General features: G+C 37.5%; 1 protein-coding gene across 2 annotated transcripts in view; it reads left to right on the plus strand.

Annotated features, from left to right (window-relative positions):
* Window positions 1-18,371, plus strand: part of LOC127951065 (rho-associated protein kinase 1-like) — a 52,147-nt gene extending 33,776 nt beyond the window's left edge. The window contains exons 18-33 of one of the 2 annotated variants that reach the window (XM_052548699.1): window positions 8-158; window positions 782-942; window positions 1,131-1,315; window positions 2,123-2,192; window positions 2,456-2,559; window positions 2,978-3,143; window positions 6,189-6,282; window positions 6,358-6,446; window positions 6,627-6,818; window positions 7,839-8,004; window positions 11,360-11,430; window positions 11,526-11,614; window positions 11,746-11,824; window positions 13,475-13,736; window positions 14,738-14,945; window positions 16,986-18,371. In XM_052548699.1, coding sequence (XP_052404659.1) covers window positions 8-158; window positions 782-942; window positions 1,131-1,315; window positions 2,123-2,192; window positions 2,456-2,559; window positions 2,978-3,143; window positions 6,189-6,282; window positions 6,358-6,446; window positions 6,627-6,818; window positions 7,839-8,004; window positions 11,360-11,430; window positions 11,526-11,614; window positions 11,746-11,824; window positions 13,475-13,736; window positions 14,738-14,945; window positions 16,986-16,989 — 2,091 coding nt within the window. In that variant the 3' untranslated portion in view covers window positions 16,990-18,371. Of the gene's footprint in view, window positions 1-7; window positions 159-781; window positions 943-1,130; window positions 1,316-2,122; window positions 2,193-2,455; window positions 2,560-2,977; window positions 3,144-6,188; window positions 6,283-6,357; window positions 6,447-6,626; window positions 6,819-7,838; window positions 8,005-11,359; window positions 11,431-11,525; window positions 11,615-11,745; window positions 11,825-13,474; window positions 13,737-14,737; window positions 14,946-15,241 lie in introns of both variants that reach the window. The other variant, XM_052548698.1, reaches the window with a different exon arrangement.
* Window positions 18,372-21,799: the final 3,428 nt, after the last annotated feature.

The following is a 21,799-nucleotide window of genomic DNA, read 5'->3' on the forward strand; positions in this document are numbered from 1 at the left end:
CTTTCAGGAGAAGAACAGTCTGGAAATCGACCTGAACTACAAACTGAAGACTCTACAGCAGCGGCTGGACCAGGAATCCACCGAGCATCGCATCACGAAGGCTCAACTCACAGACAAATACGAGTCCATCGAGGAGACCAAGTCAGCTGCTATGCACGGTATGTGTGCGTGCGAGACGAGTCCAGACACCGAGCAGCGTCTCGCTTCGCTGCGTGCCCAGACAACACCTACAGGATCTCACACTTATGGATATAGAGCAGACGACTTGCTTTTAATAGCATCTTAATAGACACGATACTATTAAATGAGTTCAGAGAAAGCACAGTGTGTTGTAATTAGACAGTGTGATATTTAAAGCAGTAGCTCACCCAAAAATCAAAACGGTGCATCCTCACCCTCAGGCCATCTGAGATATAGATGAGTTTGTTTCTTCTTCATATGAGACCCAGGACAACAAAACCAGTCAACTTTTTTAAAATCATGTTGAATAAATAAGCTTTCCATTGATGTATGGTTTATGATAAAAAAAATATACATGTTAAAGTTTTTTTTTTTTTGGCTTGAACGAAGCGGAAACTTGACTGGGTCTGTACTGCACTTCTATAGATGTTTGTCTCCGTGACTGAAACTATGAGTAACTGACAAAATTGTGATAATTATTAAATATAATTTGTGGCAGAAAAATCAAAGAGCAGCAGAAATGGTTTTGACGCGCTACACTAAGGCTGATTCAGATGAGGTACATCGATCACCTGTTCATTCTTTCTCTAAACCTAACCAGTGGTGGACCAGAAGGTGGCGGAGGAGACCACGCTGCGGATGCGGGCGGAGAGCAGGGTGGTGGAGGTGGAGAAGCAGTGCTCCATGCTGGAGTTTGACCTCAAGCAGTCTGTGCAGAAGATGGAGCAGCTGATGAAGCAGAAGGAGAGGCTGGAGGAAGAGGTGAGCCTGAACACGCCTTACGGCCGAAAAGCTTTGCTTCATAAATCTTTTGTTGATTTTAATTGCATGCATTATCCTCATTTGTAAGCCTCTTTGGATAAATGACTAAGACTTAGAGTAGTATAAACTGCTGAGAGAGTTTTAGCGTTACAGGTTCAGCATGTTTCCTCTTTGCTGCGCTCCACCAGGTGAAGGAGCTGCGGGTGCAGTTGGAGCAGGAGTCTGGGAAGCGTGTGCTGGCCCAGAACGAGATGAAGAACTGGACGATGGAGGCCGAGCGGCTGAAAGGATCAGAGAAGCAGCTCAAACAGGAGATCAACGCGGCCCTCGAGAACAAGCGCTCTGTTGAGTTCCAGCTGGCACAGCTCACCAAGTACGTTGCTTTCTCTCTCCTGACCTCCCGAGGGTCATGAAAATACAGCCTGAAGAGGGTACAAATGTGTCTCCCATTGTATAATTAAAAGACTTACCAGTAATAATGTTTAATTTCTTGCCATTGATCACCCCTTCACTTTTTAAGCCTGTCAAATGGTTCAATTTTGAAGTCTTTCTAATTAATCGTAATACGGTTGGGTTCCAGATCAGTCGCACATCAATCTACAGTAAGAAAATAATCCAAAAAAGATTATTTTGATTTAGAATTGCATAAATAATTGGGTCAAAACACATTTTTTTTCATAAGTAATCACTTCAAGTTTCTGGTCTAATATTTTTTTTGTACAAGCATTTCTGTTGGACCCCAGTTGTAACACTATCGTTATAACATCCTTCCTTTGGCTCTTTACAAAAGCCATTACATCATTAAATATCTGAGCTGCTTTTCTATTGTAGAAATAGCTATTATTGCAGCTTATGTTTAAACCAGACCGAAACAGTTGGCTGCCAATATTTACACGGATGGATTAGGGATTATCCGGTTAATCCTTCACCTCTCCTCCTGTTGGACTCGGTCGCTTTAAAGTCAACATGAAATCACTGTTTATATCACACAGGTTCCTGACTGCATTGTGAGCAGTGCATCAGTTCACATTAGATGAGAATTAAACACAAGTTTGTCTGTGTAATCTTTCATCAAAATATGATTACTCAAGTCATCACTTAAATGTTATAATGGACTTAGAAAGTAGAAATTTTAATGTTCATTTGTGTTCATTTGGCTGATGGAAATGCATCTTCTCAGGCAGTACCGAGGAAATGAGGGTCAGATGAGGGAACTTCAGGACCAGCTGGAGGCTGAGCAGTATTTCTCAGTGAGTATCAGACCGCTGGTCATACTCCAGTTTTAATAATAAATGCAACCGCTGTCACCAGCAGCGAATTAAGCTTTCTGTTCTTTTTGTTTCATTTTGAAAAGCTGTACACCAGCATCTCTAATTGGAAAGTAAAATGAAAAGCATCCGAAACCCTTCCAGTTTTGTCACAAGTTGATATACTGATATGATCATTTCCCCCTTTGTGACGTCACTAGTGTGCTCACGTCATATATTCTCAAGCTGCTTTTCCTTGTTTTCAGACGCTCTATAAAACTCAGGTGAAGGAGCTGAAGGAGGAGATCGAGGAGAAGAATCGACAAACTCAAGAGGCTCTGAGAAAAGTCCAGGACATGTCCTCAGAGAAGTAAATCGCATTTAAAACAGGGCTGCTTTAAAACAATTAATAAGGAACGATAGAGTATCTTGTAAAGTGGTAAAACATAGAAACTGTAAAATATTTGCACATATTTATCAGAGCATGAAATGAAATGGTCTTTTTTTGAATTTATAATTTCTGTAACTTATACAAAGCAGCCTCTTGCTATATGTATCTATTTATATTGATATTTTAAATATCTTTATTTGGGAATTGGTTACATATTGAAAATGTCTTATCAGTAGTTACTTATTAGTTGCTTTGTTGTAATTGCTCTCTGTCAGGTGATACCTGTGCTTCTAGGTCATGTGACCAAACTTCTGCCTCAGAACTACTGTTTATTAGAGTACCCTGTAACTGTGAAGTACTATCAGCATTTGTTTTGAAGCTGGTCTTGTGTTTATAGGGAGTCGCTGTCTGCTCAGCTGGACCTGACCATGACGAAGGCCGAGTCGGAGCAGTTGGCTCGCGCGCTGCAGGAGGAGCAGTACTTTGAACTCTCTCAGGAGCACAAGAAAGCCGTCTCGCGGTACAAACAGGAGATCTCAGAGAAGGACTCGACCATCACACAGGTCTGTGATCTCACCACAGGGCATGCTTCTCTGAATCATACAATGCAGGGCCCTATTTTTTTTTTTTTTTTTACAAACAAAGTGCTCCACAATCCCTCCTCAGTCTGCACCAGTTGCATCGCCCAGAGTTAAACTTTTTTCAAGTTAAACCACACTTTTATTTTGACGGAGTAATGATAAATCGATGCGGAAATAGAATTGTGGATTCTCTCTGGAATCGTTTCTGAACTTAGATTTTAACAGCAGATGGCGCTCTAATTTTTAGTTTTTCTAGTTTTTATGTGCACTCTAAAATTCTCATGCAGAAGATCGCTGAATTCCTTTTAGAGGTCGACCGATATATCGCTCGGCCGATATATCGGGCCGATATTTGTCATTTTTTAATATATCGGCATCGGCCGATATCCGTGTTTAGTAGCGCCGATTTAAAGTCAGGCACGTCGGCGGGCAGCCCCGTGTTATTGGCGCGGTGGAAAGTGCTGCTGCAGCCACTGCATGTGAAGCACCCCAAGCCAAAACTTTTGGAAGATTCAACAACAGACCTGCGAGATAAAGGTAGTCAGAGAATTTCACTCTGTAAATGGGGTGGAGAAGTTGGCAGCTCTCACAAACACTGCAGCGTGATTGAGGGCTCCGTTACTCCGCCGCTCACAGACAGCACCGCGCTCGGAGAGACAGCTGTGCTGGAGCTGCCCCAGAACGGTGAATGACATTTGTTCAGAAGCATGGTTTGATGCAGACAATAACCAGTTTTCCATCCAACTCATTTGTATTTAGGGATGTCAATATTTGATAATTTCCATGATCGATCGTCGTTTAAATTAACGATCAAGTAATAACCTTAATGCTGCAAAATGCGTCTGCAGCGGTATTATTATTATGTGCAAAAGCCACTTGGAAAAAAAGCTTTCTCACCTGAATTAAAGGGGTTTTAGTATTAATAAAATGCTAGTAGCAGGACTGTAAAATGAATAAATGTGATTATGATCGTTTGATAAAATGAAGAGAGCGCGCCATACGTTTGAGATCATTTTACTTTGCTGAATGTTTTCTGTCAAGGAGACCGCTGAATGCGCCTCTTTAAATGGTTTCGTGGTGCTCGTTGTTGTATTTTGAAACGCAACTGCAATGTTTTCAAATGACACTATAGTAGTGGTGCAACGGATCATCATTGATCCGTGATCCGTTCAGATCAATATCTTCAGTTCGGTATACGCGTGACCCGCGGATTGATTTTATGCAAAAAAAAAAAAAAAAAGTTGCGCATGTTCAGTCCACACTCAGTGATAATGCCGAGCGGAGGAGCTTGAACGCCCTGCGCATTTTGGCTTCCCTGTCAGATATACTGATGAAGGAAAGAGGTTAGAGTGAAAAGATTGTGCCAGATCTTTATGAACAGGAGAAGAAAAAAGTTGTGGATGAACTATCCCGAGCATCCCCTGTTGCGCTCACGACAGACGGGTGGACGTCCAGGGGGACGGAGAGCTCTGTGATGATAACTGCTCACTTCTTCACAGCAGACTGGGAGATGAGAAGTCCTTATTATTATGTTAAAAAGAAGATATTATGCCATGTGCACTAAGTTCATACGAGGACGAGCGAGCGTGGGTTTGACTAGATGTATTTGGAGGTTATTGCTCACGTCTCGTTCTGCACATATCCAAATGTTTCCATATTCGCAATGTATCTGAATGTTAAACTATAATATTTTTTTTAATGTAAACTAGACGGAAAAATCATCCTCTTCACATGAGCAAAAACGTCCTTTGCATTACAGCAGAGAGGACCGGTATAGGGTGTATTTAAACTGACCAGTGTAACTTTTTAAATGTTTGGTTGACTCTACTATATTTTAATAATGAACAGACTGCGATGTAAGTTCGAAATTAGAATGCACTTTAGGTGTTCTGTGTCATTTATACGAAACACAAATGTTGCTGGTTGCTAGTGTCTTTGCAGCACTACTGTTATTTATTTTTTATATATTTATTTTTTTATATTTTTCTGTTTAATTGATTTTTATTTCTAAAATTGTATTTATTTAAATGTATATTTAAGTTTACATTTATGTTCCAACAAACTTGAAAAATTCTACTTGATAAATGTAAATGCTCTAAAACTTTTATGTAAATGATTGACATATATATATATATCCTGTTTTATATATTTAATACTTGGTCAGTTTATTAATTTTAGTGCACTAAATTAAGATGAATGAAGAGATGGTTCAAGTCAGTGCTCAATAAATTATGATAGGTTTAGAAAAAATGTGTTGTGCATCCACTTATTATTAGTGTGACATTTTAGCATGCAAATCAAGGGGAAAACTCCAAGATATTGGCAGCACATATCGGCCATCGGCTGACCCTGACCTCTAAACATCGGCATTGGCTATAGAAAAACCCATATCGGTCGATCTCTAATTCATTTATGACGCCAGGTTAATGTAAACAGCCCACTGTGAACCCCCTTGTGATTCGCTTCAACCGATTAACTAAAGGTTTCTAAAGCATGCAGCGCCATCTGCTGTTCAAAACGAAGCTCAGAATCGACTCGATAAAGAATCGCAATGCATCCGGAAAATCTCAGAATCGATGCAGAATAATTTCACGATTGGCGATGCATCAAGTAATATACTTCTATCACAATTTTTTTACAAGTTAAACCGCAGTTTTATTTTGACGGGGTACCATTTTTTTGTATATGATTTTGCGATTTTAATCAAAGAATTTCACATGCACCAAGTCCATATATTGCCATGTGATTAAAGTGTACTGACCTACTCTTCATTCGTTCATTCAAACGTTTTAACGAATTTCGTGACATTCTACGTTTTCCTGAAAATTCAGTTTTTATGACCTGATTCCGTGTCTTCTGCAGAAATCGTAGGGCGTTAGCAATGTATGTAGTCCATTTGTGCTCCATCACAGTTTCAGTATCAGATCTCTATGTACTGTACAAGCCACCTGTTAGCTCTTGTCGTTATTGTTAACTCTGTGATTATATCAGAGGTTTTTAATTCAATTATAATGCATTTTCACGTAGCTTGAGGAATCCAATAAAACCCTCACCAAAGATGCGGAGATCCTCAGTAAGGAGAAGGCAGAGCTGAGCGAGGGACTCCAAGCTCGAGAAGAAGGTAATGTTATTCCAGTTGGTTAACCTGCGTTTTATCTTTACGTATTATCATGACTCTTCTAATGTCTTCCTGTAGAGTTTGCAGCAGAGAAGGAGGAGCTGACAAACACAGTAAAGGCTCATTACGAGAAGGCGCTTAATATAGAAAGAACTCTGAAGACCCAGGTATAACCAGCGTACAGCATTAAACACACAAGATTATGAAAACAATGCATGTTTATAACAATGCATGAAAAAACTGATGTCATTGTTGTAGACTGTGTGAGAAATAGCAATATTTTTAATACCCAAATACAAACGTAGACTAAATGTAAAGCATCTTAACTCCTCAACACGTGTCTGCAGGCGGTGAACAAGCTGGCTGAGATCATGAACCGCAAGGACATGAAGTTGGACCAGAAGAAGAGAGGCAGCACCACTGACCTGCGCAAGAAAGAGAAGGAGAACCGCAAGCTGCAGCTGGAGCTCAACCAGGAGAAGGAGAAGTTCAACCACATGGCCATCAAGTACCAGAAGGAGCTGAACGAGATGCAAGCGGCAAGTCAATGTCCTTTAGCTTCTTTACAGTAACTGTTGTTATCGTTAAATGCTGCGGTGAAAACTGATAAAGTTATGTGGCTAGACAGATCAGAATAATATCAGTATTCATGAGCCAAGTATTGCAATAGCATCATTAACCTTTGTTGTGTTCCAGTCATTTTCTTCCTAGTTAATCACTTTGGACTTAAAATGACTGACTTCCCCCAAAAACTGAAATTTTTTCCCCTCGCCTTGTTACCTTGAGGTTCCTGGTCAGAAAAGACTGACCTTCAAAAATGAATCTATGCTATATTATTAGCAAATCTCGGATTCAGTCTTTTCATTAACTTGTTTTGTTACAATTAGCACAGGTTTTGCATTTCTATTAAAGCTTATGCACTTTAGTCTTTGAGTGAACTTTGCCAAAAAAATAAATAGCAAATCATAAATTGAGGTGCATGAGTTTAGATACCTAAATCATTTTCAAAAATAAATACAAAACCTATACTAGTAAAAAAAAAGTTGTAAGTGTCAATTTTTCGAAATTAAGATTTTTACATCAGATGACAGCTGAATAAATGTCTGGTTTGTTCGGAGGACAATATTTGGTTGAGATGCAACTATTTCAAAATCTGGAATCTGAGGGAGCAAAAAAATCTAAATATTGAGAGAATCATCTTTAAAGTTGTTCAAATTAAGTCCTATTACTAATCAAAAATTAAGTTTTGATATATTTATGTTAGGAAATATATTATGTTAGTAATATATTTATATTACAAAATATCTTCATGGAACATGATCTTTACTTAATGTCCTAATAATTTTTTGCGCACAAGAAAAATCTATAATTTTGACCAATACAATGTTTTTTTTGGCTATTGCTACAATTGTACCCCAGAGACTCAAGACTGCTTTTGTGCTCCAGGGACACATACAGTATATAATGAGAGGCATACAAGTTGGTCTGGTCATTTTTGACTGGGAACACCTAATAAGGTAAAGGATTTTCATCTGAGTTAATGTTGTCTGTGTTTGCAGCAATTGGCAGAGGAGTGCACGTATCGCAACGAGTTGCAGATGCAGCTGGACAGTAAGGAGAGTGACATCGAGCAGCTCAGAGAGAAACTGAACGACCTGCAGCTCCGTGTGGACAGCTCCAGCGTCACCAGCCTGCAGCCAGACGAGACGGACAGTAACATCGCCGGTAAGCACACGCGCACTGAACATGAGCTTTTCTTTAAGGAAATTAAGGAGCCAGCTAGGTGTCACTTTAGTCTAAATGGGTAGTGGTTAGATTTTGTCGAGAGTGGAAAGCACACAATAGCTGCTAATTCTGAAGTGTGCACATGCGGAGTAAATACCTTTATGCATCTCATTCATAAATGTGTTTTAGCTGATTTATCAAATCGGCGTGCAGCATTGTCAAAATGCTTGCCTTTGTTACTATAATGTTACCTGTTCAGGTAACACTTTACAATAACCTTCTTTAGTTAACCTTCGTTAATGCATTAAGCAGCATTAATTGACAATGAGCAAATACATTTGTTTCTTTGTTCATGATCGTAAACAAAAAAATAATTGTTTATAGTTTAAATAATATTAACAGATAAAGGTTTAGATTTTTTTTAAATGTATTAGTTCATGTTGAAATTATTTTGATTATGATTTATTAATGCTGTAGAAGAATTAATTTTTCATGGTTAGTTTATTAAATAATGTAGTTAACTAAGGAAGTTTATTGTGAAGTTCTTGTCCTAAACTACTTAAACTGAATGTGGTTCCAGATTATAAATTATATGCCAAGGCGATTCTTTGTAATGCATATCATTTTATTATGTAAAAATATATTTAAAACAAAAAATATGCCTATATTCGGTTTATATTAGTTAGCCATTTTATAAAAAATCCTTGATCTTGGCTACAGTATCATTTGCTAGTAATATGCATGCTAATAAGCAACTAGCAGATAGTAAATTGTGTACCTTAATATAAAGTGTCATATTTTCTGTATCAGCACATAAATTGCGCTCATCACTTTTAATCCTATGATGCTAGGATGTTTATGGCTGCCATTGTCTGTATTTAAAGTCCTCTCTCATCTCTCGTTCTCCCTCATATGTAGTCAGTTCTCCTTGCTCTCCTTATCTTTCTGTCTTCTATTCTTTTTCCTCTGTGAGTAACTTTAAGATTGGGGTCGTGTTATGCCTGGATTGTGCTTTTGGGTGGCACTTTTGTTGCTTCTCTTTTTTTCTTTTTTTCTTGTGTTTTGGGGATGCCTCTGAAATAAGCTACTCAGAGTGTTTCTAATGATAGAGAGCAAAGTTTAGATTCAGTACTAAACTACTGAAAGTAGTGAAAAAATGTTTTTTTTTAATAAAACCCCTACTCTGAGCACCTTTCAGAGGTGTTTTAAGTCAAGTCACACTCTTAGTGTGTGTGTGTGTGTGTGTGTGCGTGTTTGTGTGAGTGTGTGTGTGTGTGGTTTTACACATTGTATTCCAATAATGTTAAAATGACTAGGGCTCCAAAAACTGATCGATAAAAGGGATTCGATGCATTATATTTGCTCTCAAAGCCTTCAGAATACATATTTCAAAATCTGGAGGAATGATTCACCATCAAGAGATTCGAGATTTTCCTTTGGGTTTTAATAATGGGTTTTTTCAATGTACAAGTTAAATGAGTCATGTGGTAAAAATAAATTGATAATACTAGGACATTTTCCTCTACTTACTACAACAAAAATTATAGACTGAAAATGTGGATTTTGAAGAGTCTGTTTGTAATAAGGAACTACTTAAGAGTAATGATCAACCGATATATCGGCCGATATTTACCATTTTTTTTATTATCGCCATTGGCTGATAAGTTTTTCCTGCTTGGTCAATGTGTTCAAAGCAGGACTTTTAGAGCGACAGCACCTGAACACACAGTGCTCACAGTCTCTCTATCTCTCGTTCGTCATCGTTGTTAACAGTTCTGTCTAATACAGACAGAAGTCTGTCTAATAATCAGATAAAATGGTTAAAGGAATTAATGTATACAGAAAGTATTATAACAATTACTTTTATATTATTAGTAATGGAAAGGCAAACATAATACTTATTCGTTTGCCATCAGCATTAAACAAATATGCATTTATATCATTTAAACAAATATTTGAGTGACTATGATCACGTGTTCTCTGTGTGATGGTCAGTCCGTGTGAATTGAATGCTTTAAACTTTAAACTCGTGATTTCTAATAATGCCGCGCTTTATGCATTTGTCCACTGTCATATTCATGTCATTTTCACAGTGTGCTGAGAGTAAAATGAGGGTTACCTTGGCTTTATTAGAAAAATATGATTCCCAATGAACACAAACTTCCCAGAATTCAGAGTGCCCTGTTGGTTACAAGTGTTTACTTTCTTTTTAATTATATATTTTTTTAAATATTTATATATATTGTGGAAAATACTTTATCATCCAAAGTATATTTATTTATCCCTTGTCAAATTATTTCAAATTTCTTAAATATTAATTAAAATAAAAAATTATATCGACTATCGGCACCATGCTTTCCAAGATATCGGCTGTTAAAAAATCATTCTCGGTCGACCTCTACATAAGAGCACTTGGGGTGTTTGCAGGTTACATTGTAGAACAAAATGCCCAAGGTATTTTTACCACAGACATTATTTTACTCATGATTTGAAAAAACCCTTGTTGGAACCTATGGTGAATTAGTCTTCTGTGTTTTAATGTCACGACTGCAGCACTTGTGTATGTGGACTGTATGTATAGTTCGTTTGTCTATAGCACCAGCAGCATGTTCACTACAGAGTGAATGACTTTAGCAGTCACACAGTTCATGCATGATTCTTTAAACGGTTCTTTTGTCACCTAAATGTATTTCCCACCAAGTATGCTTTCAAACCAGTACCATTTTAATTAAACTGCATTATAATTTGGTCGAAGGGCTATATATACTCAAATACTCAAATACAAAATGCTCTGTTTAACAAACTGTTGCATTGAGACAGTTACTAATACTATTGATACATGATAAGCATTCTTAGTTTTATGATGCACATTTTCAGTCCAAATTGAAAGCTGTTTGTCTAGGTAATGTAATACATTGTTTCACCTCGGCTAACATTGCCTATTGGTCTATTCATTCATGAGACTCAAATAACTAATAGCTGCTGTTGTGATGTTTTGAGTGATTGTGTAGCATCCCATTTCACCATCCCATTAATTCTAGAAAATTAAAATAATAAAGCCCTGCCTTCTCGTCCTTGTTAGTTGCACCTCGCAGCATCATGGAAGTTAAAATTATATGCGGATGCTGTTTTGTGTTGAAGTCAGCAGCATGGGATTTTATAACTACAACCATGTGACATGAAGCAGTTGTTTTAAAGCGTACCTGGTTTACGCATGTTAGTAAAAGCTTTTTGATTTGTATGGATTGCATCACAATCTTGGTTTGTTTTTCCTAGATTACCCGCATGTTGTCTTCTGTTGTTTGTTCAAATTCTGACTTGGACTGTATTATGCATGCATTTAATTTGTCTTCAGAATCGAGGCTTGAAGGCTGGCTCGCGATACCAAATAGGGCTAATATAAAAAGATACGGCTGGAAAAAGCAGGTGAGACTTGCATAAAGAATTGTGTTTTAAAGTATTATTTGTGCATTTGGACATGCATGAACCACTCTTTAAACAACATGTTTTGTTTCTTTCAGTATGTTGTGGTGAGCAGTAAAAAAATTCTCTTTTACAATGATGAGCAAGACAAGGAGCAGTCTAACCCCTGTATGGTACTAGACATCGAGTGAGTATTGTAATAAATGACTAACCATGAATTAACTATCCATGATAACTGGCCATTTTAATCATTCTTGTATTTAAAATGTAACGTTTTCCCTTTCTGCTGCTTTAAAACTTTTTGGGGTTTTTTAACAGCAAACTTTTCCATGTGCGTCCTGTTACGCAAGGTGACGTTTATCGAGCTGAGGCCGATGAAATTCCAAGAATATTCCAGGTCAAGTTTCTTTCTTTTTACACACCAATTTTATTTAATAAATAAACCCCATGCATACACATAGTTTAACTGTGCTGGATCGCGAAAAATTACTGTAGGAAAGTAACTACTTTAACTACTTGGCGAAAACTGCTAACTATGATGAAAAATGTTTGTTGACGAGCTTTTTCCCAATGACTGAAATGAGATGAAGATGAGATGACAGTAAGGTCAGTAAACGATAACTATGACTATATCAACATGCAATTTCGTTGACAGAATTAGACGATACAAAAAAAAAACCTTTACCAAAAACGGCTTTAAGTCAAAAAAACAAAAGACAATGTTGTTCTAGACCACTTTTTTTATTAAGCAAGCTTTCATGAGTGTGATGCCAGATATAAAGAATTTAAATCCCAGTATTATAGCTTAGCTTTAAACAATCTGGCAACCATGTGCTCCTCATTGCGGAAGCACCATCGACGAAGATCTGAAAACACCAACAAACAACTGGGAGGTTAGCAATCAAAATGAAAACTCAGTTTTTACACTCGCTTGAGGTGGTTTTTGACTTCTTTGAAAAAGGGTTGATGCAAATATATGGAAATGATTATATCCTCCTACTTTTCTTAGTGATTTATAGTTCCAGTTTATCAGGAAGTGACGATTTTGTTCACTTTGACTTGTTGGATGGAAACGGTGCTTGTTTGTGAATGTTTTATGCGAAATTCCAGTTTTGCGCACAAGTTAAATTCACAACTTTGGATTGAAATCCAACTATTCAGCCAGTCTGTGTTCTGTCTTGAGATCTCGACTAAAATGTGACTAAGTTTTTATTGACTAAAATGCTCAAACATTTCGTTGACTTACACTTGACTAAACAAAAACAGGTCAAGGTTATGACAACTAAAATGTACATTTGAGCAAGACTAAATTAATACTGCTGTACGCTTCATTAATAATAATCTACCTGCTGAAAAAGTTTTAATTGACTACACTACACTAGATTTTCTTGGACTAAAACTGTATGAAAATTTAGAGACTTTAATTCGACTAAAACTAAAAAGGGTAAGGTTTACTAAATATAATAAAGATACAAAAAAAAAACACTAACAAGGACATTTAACACGGGATTAAGACTAAAATTGAAAATGGTTCACAAAATTAACACTAGTTTTGATGCTGTTTGATTTTGCGCGAAGGAACACGACCATCTCTTCCTCTTTACTACTAGTTACAGCACAAAACAAACGTGAATTAACTGCTCAATCAGTGTTTAAACTGCAGAAAGACCTCAATAAAAACATTCTTATAGCATTACATTAACCTTAGGCAAGTCATTAAGTGTCTGTAGCTTGTTAGTTTGCTAGAGAATATGGTTAGTAAACCACTGTTTAATATAGAAGAAAAAATAGCAGTTTATTTATATAAAATCATACAGAACCATGACGTTAAAACTGAGGCATGTACAAAAACCGTCATGTTTGTGTACCGTTACTACCCTAACCAGATCTGCTTTACTGTGATTTGAATGTACTGATCATTAGTCAATCTGTCCACTCTTATTGAGTCCACACTCAATAGGGCTTCAGTGGGGGTTTTTTTCGGGAAAGGTTTCCCTATATGTGTGCATATTGAGATCATGACCCTATAACTGTTTTTGTTGTTTAGATCCTGTATGCTAATGAAGGTGAGTGCAGGAAGGAGGCGGACATGGAGAGCGTTCCTCAGGGGGATAAGACCAACTGCTTGCCCCACAAAGGCCATGAGTTCATCCCCACCCTTTATCATTTCCCCACGAACTGCGAGGCTTGCTCCAAACCGCTGTGGCACGTCTTCAAGCCTCCTCCGGCCCTGGAGTGCCGCCGATGCCACGTCAAGTGCCACAAAGACCATTTGGACAAGAAGGAGGATGTTATCGCCCCTTGCAAAGGTGAAACACATTGCATGTATACAATTTCAGTACCCGAGCACTTACTAATGTTTGTATGTTTTAACAAACAAACAATTATTTTGATATTAGAACGATTAATCAACTAATCGGGGATTATTTCACTGATGCTAATCACAGTAACAGTAATCACTTCAGCTTTTAAATGCCATGTTATGTAATTACAATTATTATACAATTAATTCATGCATATCTTGCACAGGGATATATAGATGATCGATAAATTAACTCAATGACACATAATTCTGCCTTACATCTCCTTTTGTAAGTCATATGATTAAGAAACAAAATGTTTAATACTGTAAAGCTGCTTGATTTAAGGCTATCTATTGCATAAAGTACTTTATAAATAAACAAGATGTGACTGGAGTTTACTGCAGACCTCGTGCAAACATCCACATCGCTGTAATCAGATGCGTTTTTAACTGGTGCATTTATACTGCTGTCAGTTTTTGGTGTGTTTATTTCATTATTGAGAGCAAAGCGCACAGCATATATTTACATATTCATATATTACATATATTCAGGTTAGTTCGGCTGCGTTTGCTCTGAAGTGCTCTCTTCTCTTGAATTGCATCCAGGAGAGATTAAATAAAGTCTTGCACTACAGCGCACACTGGTCAAACTGCATTATTACAGGCTTTTACATTAGGTCATATGAGATCAAATGACTAGTGGACAACAAAAATATTTGTTGACAATTTTTTTTTATTGTCAATAATATCGACTTATCATTGCAGCCCTAGTCTAAAGCACGTAAAGTGAATAAGATAGCATGATCAACTCATCTTTTTACATACACGATGAGAAACCGTTAAAAACAAACTTGCATTACTTCCCTTCCTTCATTCAAGTCTTCACTGCTCTGTATTGGTCCAAGTCGACACATGGATGGTCCTTTGCATTACTCGACAACATCTACAGCGAAGACTGCATGTGTGCAAATGGCTAGACTCTCACAACCGTTTGTCCTTGTTCCTCAGTGAATTATGATGTGACATCGGCTAGAGACATGCTGCTCCTGGCCTTATCCCAAGACGAGCAGAAGAAATGGATCGGTCATCTCGGCAAGAAGATTCCCAAGACCCCTCCATCTACCTTCGCAAGGGCGTCTCCACGCACGATGTCCACTCGCTCCGTAGTAAACCAGTCCTTCCGCAAGAACCCCAAAAACATGTCGGGCAAGCCAAGGTAACTACAGCCACACAGAGTCACGCTCGGCATGAATCACATCATGCATTTAGAGCAGAGAGGGTGTGGGAAGTGCTTGAATGGCATAAAAATAATGGTCCCAAGAAATTTTCTTAATGCAAAATACCATGTTTGGTACTTGGGATGAAATGTAACAGGGACAGGTTTTTATGAGATTCAACCATTAGCAGTATTTGATGTAAACAGCTATGATTGTGACGCTGAAGGCCATAATTTGGTGGCTGTAGAGGCAGGGTGGTCTCGTGACGGGCTGTTTGTTTGCTGTTGTCTCATAGCAGGGCGCAGTCCTTTCTCCAAGCGGCAGACACAACATCCAGCACATGCTGACAGCATCACGCAGCCTCTCCACACCTTAGATTTCTAACGGTGTAGTCCATTCCCCCTTGTTTTTACGGTTGAGCTTAACTGTGGTGACGTGTTCTTTGAAGGGGTGTGCTTCTGTTTACTCTGGGTTTTTGTTTACCAGATTAGCGGAACCTTTCCTTTACAAACTTAACCAATTCTGGGCGATTCAAAGGGAATTTCCTGTAGCTGGACTGAGGCTCTCTACAGGCTTGGCTTGAAAACTTTAAATTTCGCTTTCTTTTAAGATTCTGCTAGAAACCCCCCTCTTGAGCGTCCTCCTGCTAATGAAGCAGCATTCAGTTCAGACGTGACCCTGGAGCACAAAACCAGTCGCAAGTAGCATCGGTATATTTGTAGCATTAGCCAACAATACATTATATGGATCACAAGTATAGATTTTTCTTTTATGCCAAAAATCGTAATCGGCATCCCAGGATATTAAGTAAAAATCAACATTAAGATTTTTTTTTTTTTTAATTCCTACCATAAATATATCAAAACATTGATTTTTTTATTAGTAATATGCATTGCTAAGAACCACATTTGGACAACTTTAAAGGTGATTTTCTCAATATTTAGATTTTTTTTGCCGCCTCAGATTCCAGATTTTCAAATAGATGTATCTGGGCAAAATTTTGTCCTCCGAACAAACCATACACCAATGGAAAGCTGATTTATTCAGATGTGTAATTCTCAATTTTGTGGTCCAGGGTCACAAATGCTTAAAAACCATCTTATTTGTACTTATGTTGGCAAAAGTAACACTTTATGGGCCAGATTTATTAAACAGGCAAATTAACATGAGAACGCGATCCCATAAAAGCACCTTTAGGAGTGAAAACGTTTTGCTGATCTACTGAAAATGGTGCAAGCTGTTAGTAAATCTGGCCCTAATTCTAACAGGGACATGCAAAAGATTTGACTTGTTGCATTAGAATAAGGCAAAAGGACAAATCTTTGAGTATTTTTTTTCTTTTAACCCCCATCTTTCTATGATGGTAACAAAACATGAATCACATGAAACCTGACAAAGGAAGGATGGGATTAAATTTTGCATGAAGAAAATGAAGCTTATTTTCAGGATTGTTTGCATTTGATTAAATTTTACATTTATGCATTTAGCAGACGATTTTATCCAAAGTGACTTACAGTGCATTCAGGCTATATATATGCCTTTACTGTTAAATGCCATTGTTTCTCCTTAAACTCTGCCGTGTATGTGTCCATTGGTCATTCATAGAAGTACTAAAAATAAAATGATTTATAGGCTACAGAAAGCGAACGATGAGAGATCCCTAAACTATCATTCACTTCAAATGACAAATTGAATGTTGAGGCTCTGCCATCATTTAAAAATGCATATAATAACCTTGTTGTGCTAAGACAATATCTTCTTAATTGTCACAAAAATTGTGCATTACTATATCTTAATAGTCCTAAAGGCTTCATTTCCTTTATGTAAAATATAAGTTTTAATCGTTACTGTTTGTTTAGTTAAATGTGAGCTGGATGAGCTTTTGTTAGATTCACTCACATGACCACAAAAGTTGAGATGTGAATCATATTTCATGATTTATGATTGTCTGTTTAACATGAACCCCGAAGTAAGAATATGATCAATAACCTAAACTCTCTTACAAATACTGGACCTCTTCTTTTTCTTCTTTCTTCCAGCTAACCATCTGAACCGAATTGGGATTTTGTAGTTTCCTCTCCAAAAACCTCTTTAGAAAAATCTGTCACAACCTTGGAATTAACCCTTTAATGTTGCATTTCACAATTGAATAAAAGTCTAATTGTTGCAGAAGTTCAGGATTTAGCGATCACAAAGCATCATGGACATTTTTCGGCATCATCTATTCTCTCCCTGTAACACTGGGATCCTCCGATTCTGTTTAACCTCGTGCTGTCCAGAGGAAAGCATCTTTTCACATCTTGGGAAGGAAACTATAAGCTGTTCTCATGCCCACGTCTTTCTGTTTGGATTCTGGGAAAGGCACTGTAGCTTGACACCATAATAAAAGGGGAAATTTGGTGAACTTACCATAAAAGGGTCTTTGGGACAATATTTTTAGTTTGCAAACTATTTCTACTTCGATCCACTTCGATGCCGCCTTCTGATGGACTCTGGTTGCCTTATTCAATCTCTCAAAGTCTAAATGGAAAATGAATTGGGTTTGGGGCAAAAGATTGGGTTTTCGAGGGGAGATTTTGAGATGGAGAATAATTACAGTCTATGCATAATATTATCAGAATTGTCTTTATCATTATACTTTGTTTTGGAGTCTCCAAGCCATAGGATATCATCATAACGGCGTCAGGAGACATGAAATGTCATAGAAACCATTGTTTAAAGTTGAGTCTCTGTGTGTGTTCATTGGGTACATCGTTTCTGTATTATTCTTTTGTTTATCTTTTTTTTTTTCTTTTTTTTTTTTTATTGTTGCCTTACATTTGATTCATAGATAACTGTTCCAAAAAGGAAAACATTAAGTTAACAAATGTAACTGCACTGTTTGATTTGTAATTTATTTGTAGAAGACTAAAACAGCTGTAGCGTTCGGCTCACCTAGTGCCTTTTGGATAACAATTTTACTGCCATATCTGTTTCTCTCCAACAAATCTTTACTATTATGATACTTTGAAAACCAACATATCTATTACAGTGTGTCTTCTTTTCTTTTCATTTCTTTTTTTTTATCGAAACCTAAATGGTTTTCAGCCAGAGCGGACCATCTATTGCATGTCTTAAATGTCGTCAACCAAAGTTCAGAAGTTCTGCATGAAGCGCCATGATGAAGGCAACATGTCCTGCTATTTTCATAATCGTTAAAACAGAACCGTTAACATCCCCACCTTAAAATAGATTTCATTCAGTGTACATATTCAATTGAAACGAGATGATGAATACCTCATCAGTAATCTGACATGGTTTTTACATGCAAAAAATAAGCACTGGAACTATGATCTGTTTTGTCGTGGATGCATTGCATGATAAATTGCATTGGAGGCCACACTGATGGATATGTGTCAATAAACATATCTTTATCTATCACCGAAGACTGTCCTCTGTGTGTGTTTCACCTCATTTAATAATGTTTGATCTATCATTTGGTGGAAGCTGACCCTAAAACACTGTATTATCAAAGTCTGTCTAGAGATGAGATGATGTACTTTTTACAAATATTAATGGTTGATCATCATGACATTTTCAGAAGTTTACAGTTGTGGTGAAAATCCAGTGGTGCGGTGACTTATGAATGTTTTTCTTTGTAATGTAGAAACCTGAATGAAAATTCAGTAGCACTTCATTGAAGTCTTTATATATGATGCATTTAATGCACTAATTATGTTTTCTAATGCACCCTAAAATGCACTATATTATGGTATCATGAATATACAGTATTGTTCAAAATAATAGCAGTACAATGTGACTAACCAGAATAATCAAGGTTTTTCGTATATTTTTTTTATTGCTACGTGGCAAACAAGTTACCAGTAGGTTCAGTAGATTCTCAGAAAACAAATGAGACCCAGCATTCATGATATGCACGCTCTTAAGGCTGTGCAATTGGGCAATTAGTTGAATTAGTTGAAAGGGGTGTGTTCAAAAAAATAGCAGTGTGGCATTCAATCACTGAGGTCATCAATTTTGTGAAGAAACAGGTGTGAATCAGGTGGCCCCTATTTAAGGATGAAGCCAACACTTGTTGAACATGCATTTGAAAGCTGAGGAAAATGGGTCGTTCAAGACATTGTTCAGAAGAACAGCGTACTTTGAATAAAAAGTTGATTAGAGAGGGGAAAACCTATAAAGAGGTGCAAAAAATGATAGGCTGTTCAGCTAAAATGATCTCCAATGCCTTAAAATGGAGAGCAAAACCAGAGAGACGTGGAAGAAAACGGAAGACAACCATCAAAATGGATAGAAGAATAACCAGAATGGCAAAGGCTCAGCCAATGATCACCTCCAGGATGATCAAAGACAGTCTGGAGTTACCTGTAAGTACTGTGACAGTTAGAAGACGTCTGTGTGAAGCTAATCTATTTTCAAGAATCCCCCGCAAAGTCCCTCTGTTAAAAAAAAGGCATGTGCAGAAGAGGTTACAATTTGCCAAAGAACACATCAACTGGCCTAAAGAGAAATGGAGGAACATTTTGTGGACTGATGAGAGTAAAATTGTTCTTTTTGGGTCCAAGGGCCACAGGCAGTTTGTGAGACGACCCCCAAACTCTGAATTCAAGCCACAGTACACAGTGAAGACAGTGAAGCATGGAGGTGCAAGCATCATGATATGGGCATGTTTCTCCTACTATGGTGTTGGGCCTATTTATCGCATACCAGGGATCATGGATCAGTTTGCATATGTTAAAATACTTGAAGAGGTCATGTTGCCCTATGCTGAAGAGGACATGCCCTTGAAATGGTTGTTTCAACAAGACAATGACCCAAAACACACTAGTAAACGGGCAAAGTCTTGGTTCCAAACCAACAAAATTAATGTTATGGAGTGGCCAGCCCAATCTCCAGACCTTAATCCAATTGAGAACTTGTGGGGTGATATCAAAAATGCTGTTTCTGAAGCAAAACCAAGAAATGTGAATGAATTGTGGAATGTTGTTAAAGAATCATGGAGTGGAATAACAGCTGAGAGGTGCCACAAGTTGGTTGACTCCATGCCACACAGATGTCAAGCAGTTTTAAAAAACTGTGGTCATACAACTAAATATTAGTTTAGTGATTCACAGGATTGCTAAATCCCAGAAAAAAAAATGTTTGTACAAAATAGTTTTGAGTTTGTACAGTCAAAGGTAGACACTGCTATTTTTTTGAACACACCCCTTTCAACTAATTGCCCAATTGCACAGCCTTAAGAGCGTGCATATCATGAATGCTGGGTCTTGTTTGTTTTCTGACAATCTACTGAACCTACTGGTAACTTGTTTGCCACGTAGCAATAAAAAAATATACTAAAAACCTTGATTATTCTGGTTAGTCACATTGTACTGCTATTATTTTGAACAATACTGTATATAATACGTATGTTTATTTCCATGCTTTAGTAAAACTATAATGAATTGGAAAAGATGACAAACAACCAATTGTAGATGTAACAGCAAATATGTAACTATTAGAATGCACTTTTAACTTTGGTTTTATGTAATGCAACGTATGAAAATCTGTATTATATACGGTTTTGTTCAAAATAATAGCAGTACAATGTGACTAACCAGAATAATCAAGGTTTTTAGTATATTTTTTATTGCTACGTGGCAAACAAGTTACCAGTAGGTTCAGTAGATTGTCAGAAAACAAACAAGACCCAGCATTCATGATATGCACGCTCTTAAGGCTGTGCAATTGGGCAATTAGTTGAAAGGGGTGTGTTCAAAAAAATAGCAGTGTCTACCTTTGACTGTACAAACTCAAAACTATTTTGTACAAACATTTTTTTTTTCTGGGATTTAGCAATCCTGTGAATCACTAAACTAATATTTAGTTGTATGACCACAGTTTTTTAAAACTGCTTGACATCTGTGTGGCATGGAGTCAACCAACTTGTGGCACCTCTCAGCTGTTATTCCACTCCATGATTCTTTAACAACATTCCACAATTCATTCACATTTCTTGGTTTTGCTTCAGAAACAGCATTTTTGATATCACCCCACAAGTTCTCAATTGGATTAAGGTCTGGAGATTGGGCTGGCCACTCCATAACATTAATTTTGTTGGTTTGGAACCAAGACTTTGCCCGTTTACTAGTGTGTTTTGGGTCATTGTCTTGTTGAAACAACCATTTCAAGGGCATGTCCTCTTCAGCATAGGGCAACATGACCTCTTCAAGTATTTTAACATATGCAAACTGATCCATGATCCCTGGTATGCGATAAATAGGCCCAACACCATAGTAGGAGAAACATGCCCATATCATGATGCTTGCACCTCCATGCTTCACTGTCTTCACTGTGTACTGTGGCTTGAATTCAGAGTTTGGGGGTCGTCTCACAAACTGCCTGTGGCCCTTGGACCCAAAAAGAACAATTTTACTCTCATCAGTCCACAAAATGTTCCTCCATTTCTCTTTAGGCCAGTTGATGTGTTCTTTGGCAAATTGTAACCTCTTCTGCACATGCCTTTTTGTTTAACAGAGGGACTTTGCGGGGGATTCTTGAAAATAGATTAGCTTCACACAGACGTCTTCTAACTGTCACAGTACTTACAGGTAACTCCAGACTGTCTTTGATCATCCTGGAGGTGATCATTGGCTGAGCCTTTGCCATTCTGGTTATTCTTCTATCCATTTTGATGGTTGTCTTCCGTTTTCTTCCACGTCTCTCTGGTTTTGCTCTCCATTTTAAGGCATTGGAGATCATTTTAGCTGAACAGCCTATCATTTTTTGCACCTCTTTATAGGTTTTCCCCTCTCTAATCAACTTTTTAATCAAAGTACGCTGTTCTTCTGAACAATGTCTTGAACGACCCATT

This window comes from Carassius gibelio, chromosome B2 (genome assembly GCF_023724105.1).
Source record: "Carassius gibelio isolate Cgi1373 ecotype wild population from Czech Republic chromosome B2, carGib1.2-hapl.c, whole genome shotgun sequence".
Taxonomy (NCBI): Eukaryota; Metazoa; Chordata; class Actinopteri; order Cypriniformes; family Cyprinidae; genus Carassius; species Carassius gibelio.